This window comes from Hyaena hyaena, unplaced genomic scaffold (genome assembly GCF_003009895.1).
Source record: "Hyaena hyaena isolate Hyena2069 unplaced genomic scaffold, ASM300989v1 scaffold_244, whole genome shotgun sequence".
Taxonomy (NCBI): domain Eukaryota; kingdom Metazoa; phylum Chordata; class Mammalia; order Carnivora; family Hyaenidae; genus Hyaena; species Hyaena hyaena.
Genome location: NW_024080876.1, coordinates 725402 through 736053, shown reverse-complemented (window position 1 = coordinate 736053; position 10652 = coordinate 725402). Strand labels below are relative to the sequence as shown.

Genomic DNA, 10652 nt, shown 5'->3' with positions numbered 1-10652 from the left:
AAAAACGTATGGGAGGGGCAAGAATGTGGCTTCTGTAGTGCTGCTATAATTCTTCACTCAGGTGTGAGTTAGATGAGTGCTTCCACTTTGTGGAAGTTCACTGAACTGTGCACCTATGATTTGTGCACTTTTTTGATTGGATAATATACATCAAAACAGTTTGATTTTTAAATAAAAATGTATACGGAAGGATTTAAAGTACAGTAAATCCTTGGGTTGCAAATAACTTGTTCTGTAAGTGTTCCTCAAGACAAGGAAACATTTTTAATAAATTCCAATTTGATAAACGAGTGACGTTTTGCAATACGAGTAGTTATGTGTCCCCAAATGTCACATGATTACAACTGAGCCAATAGTTCTTCTTCTTCTCTCTCTCTCTCTCTCTCTGCGGGATTGTGGGTGATCAGCAATGCAATGTCACATTTCTGCGAAATCCTCAAAAGGAGGCAAAAGAAAGTGTCATTGGAAAGGTTCCTTGTTAGAGTTTCATGAAAAGAAAAAGATTCAATTGAGCAGATAGATAGCAGTGATTAGTGATAGTGGAAGTCTTCCTACACAATAACCCTCTTCTGTCTTCCCGCACACAAGCCACGAAGGTTTTCAAAGGTAAGTGCAGGTTAATTTATTTTTCTGTATATGCTGTATTTTCTTTTTGTATTATAATATTTTATTAATTTTTTAAAAATTTGTTTATTTTTGAGAGTGAGACAGAATGTGAGTAGGGGAGGGACAGAGAGAGAGGAAGACACAGATTCTGAAGCAGACTCCAGGCTCTGAGCTGTCAGTGAGATCATGACCTGAGCAGAAGTCAGATGCTCAACTTACTGAGCCACCCAGGCACCCCAGTATTGTAATCATTTTTATGTAAATCTTTTTGGGTTGTAGAATGAATCATCTAAGTTTCCATTATTTCTAATGGGGAAATTTGCTTTGATATGCAAATGCTTTGGATTACAAACATGTTTCCGGAACAAGTTATGCCTGCAATCCAAGGTTTTACTGTATGTGAAAACAGTACCATTTATGTACGAGTGGGTTGGTGTAAATAAACAAGAGTTAAAGTGTTCTAATATCCTTGCATTGTCTAGAAAGAGTGAAACTACCAATTAACCAACCCCCCCCCCACTTCCAAATGACTTGTATAGCTGATTGAGTTAGGTGGTTCTTAATATAATTAATATCTATAATATATTTGACCTCAATCTCTTACCTAAAGAGTAGATGCTATCGGAATAGTTCAGGGAGTAGTGTTTAACTCAGATGAAAATTTGAAATGGAAGTATACTTTTTAGGTTTTAGGAATAGACTACTATATACCCAGTAATTTTCAGAGGATGACTAACTTGTGCTAAGGGTAATTATCTATTCTGCTGTCAAACTTTTTGTGTATAAATGGAGTTTTAACACTTCAGTGCTACCATGAGAATAGTGCAGCAGATCCAATCCTAAAGAGTCAGATCAGCTTAGCAGCAACTGGGGACCGAGGGAAGTTCACATTAGTGTTTCTTAGATGTACAGATGACTCTGTCTCCTGAATAGAAAGCTCAGGTATGGAGACATTGACTTGACCCATGGCCCGGTGGCAGAATAAACTTGTGTTTGCCTCCATCTGTTTCTTATTCTCCCAGAAATTGGTCACATCGGTAAATATGGGATCACACTATGCCTATTTGTTGTATTTTATTTGTATAAAATTACCGTTTATACTGCATAAATAATCTATCAGAAACATAATTCGGGGGGGGAATCAAAAAGAAATGAGACAGGTATGATGGAATTTAGGAATGAGTTTTAGAAACAAAACAAGTGACATTCTCTTTCTGGAGAGTAAGTTTCCTCATCTGAGAAAATGGGGATAATAATACAATACATATTATTTCAAGATTACTGTGAGAATCATATGAAACATTAAAATCAGGCTCCACGACATACCAGCTATGTGACCTTGGGCAAGTTATGAGCACATAATCTTTCTGGATTTTAGCTTTCTCATCTCTAAGATAAGAATATAGTAGAATGTATCATTCATGTAGTAATTTTCTTTTAAACACATTAGTATAAATAGTACACATACATGTGAATGTATACATTGTATATGTGTGTGTCCGTTTATTTTCACCTATATGTGTGGGATGCTTAGTTTGTTTTTGAAGTACACTAATCCATAATCGATACCACAATGCATTTGTTAATAACATATGGTTATTCAAATAATTTTTCATTGGTGAAATACATTGTATTTAAGATAATAGGTTTGACCAGAAATTTAATGCATATTGCTCTCCCTTTGAAGGAATGAGATATAAAAATCCGGAAAACTCAGCAGTCTATCTTTTGGAGACGGCACTCCAGATCTAGAGCTCTATGTCTTTCACTTCACAGAGTACTCTTGACCCAACTAAAGGATTGGCTACTCCTTTTGGAATATAATTGGTTCCAGAGTGGATAATCAGTATACTTTATAGTCCTTCTGGCAGTGTTATCTTTTGATAAGTTCAACATTCCTTCTTAGCAGTAGGTGCCCAGACCATACAGGCTGTAAAATATTTAGAACTTCACTCTTATTTATGCCCAACTTGGAGCAAACATTTATCCACTGGGCTTATAACAGCATCTCACAATAGAGAGCTTCCAACAACACACTGCATGACTGCTTTTTTGCCTTCTTGCAAATAAATTTGTATTTGTTAGATTTTGGTTTAATGGCTTACATGGATTCCAACTTATGACATTGTGAGAAGGTTGTCTAAATTTCATAATACCTGCACATGTGAAATAAAGGTACATGTACAAAGTTGCAACAGCCTTAACCACTTTCCAAACTCTGGAAACACAGCCTTCCAGCCAAATAAGAGCCACTTCTCCTCTCACTGCTTGTCTGGCCTAAATCTCTAGCTAGCAGTTGAAGAGGCTGGGAGAAGGGAAAGGAGAAATGAAACCAAGCAAAGATAGTAACATGCCTTTGCCTGAGGGTGAGCGGCTGCTAACTATGGCCCTTTGCTTGGTTGAAATGAAGCAAAAGAAAACTGAAGCATTGCTTAATAAATTAATCTGAATATATTTTATTCACTGAATCCTGATTGGATTTTTATCATTTAAAATGATGATACCTAAATGTGGACAGGGATGTCAGGGGATCTGTCCAACTTTTCACTCAGAGCCACAGCGAATTTACCCACACTGAATACTTTTTAAAGGGGTAGAGGGAAACAAAAATAAAATTTTGTTTGAATTTCATCATAAGTCCTTTTCATTCAATTGCTTGATATAAATATTTAAATATTATATTTATATTACATAAAATATTAAGAATTATGTTTCTTCTTATAATTGGTTTAAGGTGGCTCAACTCTTGTGTATATAATCATAAAATGGTTTTATTTTTTTCATTAACTATGATCACCTGTATTCATTTTTTTAAAGTATATTTATTTATTTTTGGGGGGGTGTGCACGTGAATGGGGGAAGGGCAGAGAGTATGGAAGAGAGAAAGAGGATCCCAAGCTCATGGGTCTCAAACTCACAACTGTGAGGTCACGACCTGAGTCAAAATCAAGAGTCGGATGCTTCACCAACTGAGCCACCCAGGTGACTCTCATTTGTATTCTTTTGAAACTGCCTTTGTCTCTTTCTATTATAAATAAGTACCTTTCATGTTGTCTCTAATTTGATAACACTTTCAGTCACTTTCACTTATTAAAACAGCTTCTCCCATCACAATAATATTTCAGGACCTCCTTTATCTGTCTTGATAGTAATGTCCACCAATACTTCTCAACCCCCCAGAACCAGACCCTCTCTGACTGTAAGTAAGCGTGGATAACTAAATATCAGCCAGTACCTCATATTATTGTATTAAGAACATTTGCAGGAAAGATTCATAAAGGCTTCCTTGCCTTCTTATAAAGAAATATTCTTACCAGTCTCTGGGATCCCATTAGTCATTATAAAACAAAACAAGACAAAACAAAACAAACACCCCACAAAACCCCCTGATCTATTGTCATTATTAAAGGTGTGTTTATGCATGTAATGTTGGAAACAGATTATTTTGCATCCCACAGTTATGTATAAGCCATAAAAGCTGAAGCTCCTTCCCAGTATCTGCAAATTATAACAAGCAATTTTGCATTAGCAGTTTATTTAGTTGTGCGTCTGAATCAGTGTTATCTCTAAACTTTGAAAAAGTTAGAGATGGAGACTATTATTCAGTAGTACCCCACTCATAGATATATATAATGTTTGGCTGACATTACTATATGGGAATAACTATATGGAATTCCAGTTATAGATCCCATGCGAGAAGTACAACCAAATGGATTTTGGTTTTGGTGAAATAAGTGAAGTAATTTTTTTCTCATTTGTAGTTTCTGAATTTCTACAGTGATCCTATAGCAACTTTTTATATTTTCAAAGTACTTTTTAAATCTTATGAAATAAACAGAGCAATTATCATGATCAATTTCCAAAAGAAGAAACCAGAACATGCTCAAAAAAAAAAAAAAAAAAAAAAGACACTAGGAAAATAGGCAGCCCCAGAGCTCTGATTCCCAGGTTAGTATTTTTTTTATCTCTACCATACCTTCTGGTATGGTACAATACCTGACACAAAGAGGTGATGCCTCCAAAGAACTTAATGAGGGCGCTTAAATGAGAGCAATAAAAATATAGAATTACCTGATATACCAGAGTAATTTTAAATTTAGTTTTGGACCTCAGGTTTCCCTTTACTTTATCTGATTGCTACTTTTTTTCTTATATTCCAACCAAATAATTTGTTTTTATAGCTAACAGTAAGGAACCTGCTTCAGAGATGACTTTTCAGTCCATACATTGTTCTCTAGTGATTTACCGACAGCTCGGACCTTTATCCAGGATATCTGTTGGGAGACACACTTCTTACTCCTGAATCAGACAGAATATCAAGGAGAAGCCAAATCACACATGCATGGCACAAACTAAATAAAGCTGCTAGGTTTTCAGTGCTTTATTGCAATGATGTTAGTATCCTTAGATGAATATAATCACGTTAGCAGTCTGGTTTGATCACTGAGAAAATAAAACACTTCTCAAACCTCACAGAACAGTGTGAGATGCAGACTAGAACGAGTTATGCTTTCATCTCTTTGTGAAACAGTCACCACATGCAGGCCAGGACATCATACAGGCATTTAGTGCTGCTCTACAGCTTCTAAATGGTAGAGGAGAGATGAGGCAGACATCAGAGGGAATTTCAAGCCAATTGCAGTCAAACATTATCCAGGAAGCATCAGATAGAATAGAATTCCATGAAAGCTGGAACTTGCTTCAAAACCTGGACTATCGAAGCTTACAATTAAATTCACTTTTTTATGTTTTGTTTTTTGTTTTGTTTTTATTTACAAGGAAATTACACACATTTGCAAAACTGTTAGCTCTATGTTGATTCTCAACCCAGTTATTTGTAGTCTTCCAGGAAACTCTGAGGTGGTTATTTTTTTTGCTATTCTGTTACTCAAAATGTTATAACCTACTTTAATGATTTAAAAATGAGAGCAACACCTGTATATATACAGATAGTTTAACGGATAGTGACAGTTTAACAGAAAGAATTAGGAATGAAGAAAGGTGTTCCATGTCACTCTCTTAAAAAAAAGCACAATGGCATAGATATAAATGATGGTTTGGTAACAACAACCAAACGAATGTAATATAAAGACGCCACTGTTTTAAGATCAAAGCAAAGCCAGCCAACAGACTTAAGAAATCAGCTATGTTAGTTCATTAAAGTATTTTTCACAGCCGCTATGATGTGTCTGGCGCTGATTCCAAACTTATCCAGCAATTCGCCCGGTTTTCCACTTTGAGGCACTTCTGACACTGCCAGTTGATGAACAAGGATGCCAGGCTCCCCAGAGACATCTGCACATACAGCTTCTCCAATGCCACCTTCCCGGTAGTGATCTTCCACTGTGATGATCCGGCCACCTGTAGCTTTTGCATTGGAGATGATGTTGGGGGCATCCAAGGGTTTAATGGTGAATGGGTCAATGACACGGATAGAAATACCTTGTTGAGAAAGACTGTCAGCAGCTGCTAAGGCTTCATGCAGAGTAACTCCAGCTCCAATAACTGTGACTTTGTCATTGACACTCTGGCGGATGACCTTGGCCTGTCCAATCTCAAAATTTTCTTGAGGGTTATAAAGAACTGCAGTTTCTGGTTGGCTGGTCCGAATGAAGCACATTCCTTTGGTATTGGCAGCCAGATAAACCGCATACTCTGTTGAGACGGCATCACTTGGATAGAAAATGGTACAGTTGGGAATACTTCGGAACATGGCTAGATCCTCCAGAGCCATCTGGGAGGGTCCATCTTCACCAATGGATACCCCACAGTGGGAACCAGTAAGATTGATATTGGTTTGAGATATGGCGCCCATCCTTATCTGATCAAATGCTCTGGTCAAAAAGGCAGCAAAGGTACTAACAAAAGCAATGGTTCGACCACGTGTGGCACAGCCTAGTGCCACACTCACCATGTTTTGCTCAGCAGTAAAACACTCAATAAAACGCTCAGGGTGGTCTTTATTGAATATCTCGGAGAAGTTGGAGTTTTTTGTGTCACCATCCAGGACAATAACCCTTTCATTTGCGTGGCCTAATTTCGCCAAAGCCAAACCAAAGGCTTTCCTAGTAGCTATCTTGTCACCAACTACATAATCAGGCAGACAGGTCATTTTTATATTCCTGATGCTGATTTGAGGTGAGTCTTCAATGGGAGGTTTGGGAATTAGATTCCTGTTGGTCTGTATCTGACTCTCAATTAATTTGATGATTGCATCTACTCTGTCTTTCGGCATGGGCTTTCCATGCCAATTTTCGGCATCCTCAATATTTGGAATACCCCGGCCCTTGAAGGTCTTTGCAATTATGGCAGTGGGCTTGTTCTTCACTTGAGCCGCTTGCCCAAACACTTGGCATAATCCCTCCACATCATGGCCATCCACTAGGTAAGTATTCCATCCAAAGACTTCACAGCGATTCTGATAGATGTCTGTGCAGTGGCCAAGAGGTGTGACTCCACTTTGTCCTAAGCGGTTCACGTCGAAGACTGCCACCAGATTGTCTAAATTGTAGTGAGAAGCAAAGGCCAAAGCCTCCCAGATAGAGCCTTCGGAGGATTCGCCATCCCCTATAAGGCAGAACACCCGGTAGCTGGCCTTGTCGAAGTACTTGCCAGTATACGCCATTCCACACGCGGCACCCAATCCTTGCCCAAGTGACCCTGTTGCCACGTCAACAAACGGCACTCTTGGGGTGGGATGTCCCTCCAAGTCACAGTGAATTTTCCTCAAGTTCAGCAAGTCAGATTCGCTGATGTTGCCCAGCTCTGCCCAAGCGGCATAGAGGACTGGAGCAGCATGGCCCTTAGAGAGGACGAATCGGTCGTTGTCGGGGTGTCTTGGGTCTGCCTGTTTGTACCTCATGGTGTGGAAGAAGAGCACGGACATGATCTCGGCTGCGCTGCAGCATGAAGTGGGGTGGCCGGAGCTGGATGCACACGTAGCCCTGATAGAATGAATTCGAAGGCGGTTGGCCACGTCCCGCAGCACCTGCACGGTGTTCCCATCAGGCTTGCAGTCGTTGGCCATGACAGTACGCTCAGCGGTTCCCTCGGAGCAAACGGCGCCTGTGCACCGGGCACAGTTCTGTCACGTGACCACTACCCCCGGCCCCGCCTCTTCTAGGAAGTGAGCGCCGCCAGCGGCAAGAGCCGCGAGAAGAGAGGCTTCGTCGCGAGACACAGGGGTTGCTGTGCACCGCTTATTCTCCTTGCGTGTGCCGCCGTGACCTTCTGCGCTCAGTGGAATGTATTTTTATATTAATTTTGTCACTTGCATGTTCAACGTTATTGAAAATAATTAAAGTTCTTCATACCTTTCCTAATGTTATACATTCAAAAGGGATCATTCTTGTTTCCATGTGTTATACGGAGAAATTTATGAGGTTGTGCTTTTTTTTTCCTTCTAATGCATTCTGCATGTATTCAAGATTTCGCCACTGCTTTATAGCTGGCATTAATAGAAATGACCCAAAGTCACTTTCAATCTAGCCAATATGGTAACATATGCCAACAGAGACTTTCTCAGAACAACTGAAAATTCTGTCTCTGACTCATAAAACTACAATGGCTTATTTGGCCAAAAGTTGCAGGAAGAACAAATTTAATACTCAATGGCAGAGTATCTAGTACTGCAGTTTTCCCAGTATACCCTAAAATGCTATAACTCTTACTATGAGTAATTTTTTAAAGTTATTTTGAAAGATAGTACAAGCCGGGGAAGAACAGAGAGAGGGAGAGAGAGAATCCTAAGCAAGGTCCCTACCGTTAGCCGGGAGCACGATGGGGGACTTGAGCTCACACATGGTAAATCATGACTTGAGAGGAAATCAGTCCCCTGGCTTAACTGACTGAGCTACTCAGGCACCTGGCTTTGAGTAATTTTTAATATAAAACTGATTTACTTACATTAATTATAAAACTAAATTTGTGACAGCGAGCTCTTCTAGCAGGTGAGAGTCATTGTGTGTCATCAGAAAAACAAAAATATGACAGTATATCCTTTTCCATGTTGCCGTAGTAAGCATCTGGATTCTTGGACAATAGTACTTAACATTGATACTGTATGAAAATCATGACACAGGGAACAACAACAAAACAATGCCTCGGTTCCACCCCAAATTGAGTAATTCACATCTGTGGGACTAGAGCCTGGGAAGCTAAATATTGTTATATATACCTGTTGACTTTAATGTTTAGTGAAGTTAAGAACAGATAAACTGCAGATAGACTTTAAGACTGGTGATTCTTAATATTGGTTGTAGTTGAGAATCATCTGGGGAGTTTTTTTAAAAAATATCATGTCCAGGCTGCATTCCAAACAAATTAAATCACAATTTTTGCGTGATGGATAAAGATGTCAGTCATTTTAAAGGCTCCCCAGATCATTTCAATATCCAGTCAGGTTGCAAACAACTAATTCAGGGAAGTCTCACTACTTTACTCTTCATACTTCTCTTACATTATATCTCAGATAAACATTTTAGATAATTAATTAATTTATTTTTAACTTATTTTTAATGTTTATTTATTTTGAGAGAGGGTGGGGAGAGAGAGAACACGAGCAGGGGATGGGCAGAAAGAGGGAGAGACAGACTCCAAAGCCGTCTCCAGGCTCTGAGCTGTCAGCACAGTGCCCTACAAGGGGCTTGAACTCACAGACCGTGAGACCATGATCTGGGTTCAAGTCAGACGCTAACCGACTTTGCCACCCAGGCACCCCTCTCAGATAAATACTTTAAATATTTGCCACTTGAACTAATTCTATCATTTTCGTTTTTAAGGGTACATATTAGAGTAAATCATAATGGTATGACATTAACTAGCTCTTAAGATTTGCTGAAGGAATGTTGGAGTTGGAAAAGTCCTTAAGGTCATTGTGGATTCATTCTCCCCATGTTCTTTGCAAATTAATGTTTGTTTATCTTTTTCAGACAAATAAGGGAAGAGAAAATAAAAACAGAGTTGACTAGGGCTGAGGGTGAATATGGGAATTAGAAAGAAAAAGTTTTCACAGCGTCGTAACAGCACACTGGTGGGGTCAGACAGGAAAGCAATTAATACAAACAAAGGTAGCTCACCATTATTTTGGTTGATGAGAGCTCTAATAAATCCAAGCAACTGGTAAACTACATAGCATAAAAATGATCCATGAGGCAGCGTTCACATGAAAAAAATTTGGGAGATTTAGGAACTACTTAACATTTCTTTTCAAGTTCCTCAATTTTTCCATTCACTTAAAAATATTGCACAACTATTTCTCAAAGTATTAAATAGAAAGTTATTAACATGAGTATAGGTCAGTTTTGTTAAGAAAAGTATGTGGTTTTGGAGATCTAATACCGTAGATAGTGAATGTCCCCTTGTCATTCAGTGAGACTGGATTTTTACATGATATAAAAAATAATATGTTATAAAATATCTGTAAAATATTTTCAAGGTTTCTGAGATTTTTTAAAAAGGAAGGCTGAAAGTTATATATAAATTATTAATTTTTTTAAGCATTGTAATCTTTTAAGATATATTTTAAAATATACAATGGAACATAACAGTATAAGTATAAAGTATGCATAATCTTATTATGCAAAATCACTCAATGTGGCTGTGAACACAGTTTAGTCAAATAAATCAAAGCAATGACAGCACATTCTATCTTCTTCATTTAGAAGTGGCTATTACTGACAAAAGGCCTGCCAAAAAATTTTAAGCCAACACGTTAAAAATTTAGTTGTCTTGGAAAAAGTCCATCACTCATTTTAGAGGTCATTTTGCAAAATAGTCAAAAGTCTTCTGAAATAGGAGGAAATTATTAATTTTGGCTTATTCACACAAAGCAGAGATTTTCAAACTCAAGTGCTTCATGGCTAGGAGGTACCATGAATAGTACATGAATGTCAGATATAAAATAAGAGGTTTGGAGTGGTGTATGACAAACCGGAGAATCTAAGCCCACCTAAAGACACTAACATTTGGAAAAACTGTGAACATTTTGTTGGACAAAAACCCCGCATGGAATCCAAAAAAATGTATCTTCAGGCTGCTGGTTTTGA

The 10652-nt window shown here is 38.3% G+C and overlaps 1 protein-coding gene across 1 annotated transcript; it reads right to left on the bottom strand.

Moving 5' to 3' along the window:
* Positions 1-4967: 4967 nt before the first annotated feature.
* On the bottom strand, positions 4968-7642 carry TKTL2 (transketolase like 2). The gene has a single exon (XM_039244546.1). It carries the CDS (start codon positions 7631-7633, stop codon positions 5756-5758), a length of 1878 nt encoding a protein of 625 aa, XP_039100477.1. The 5' UTR covers positions 7634-7642; the 3' UTR covers positions 4968-5755.
* Positions 7643-10652: the final 3010 nt, after the last annotated feature.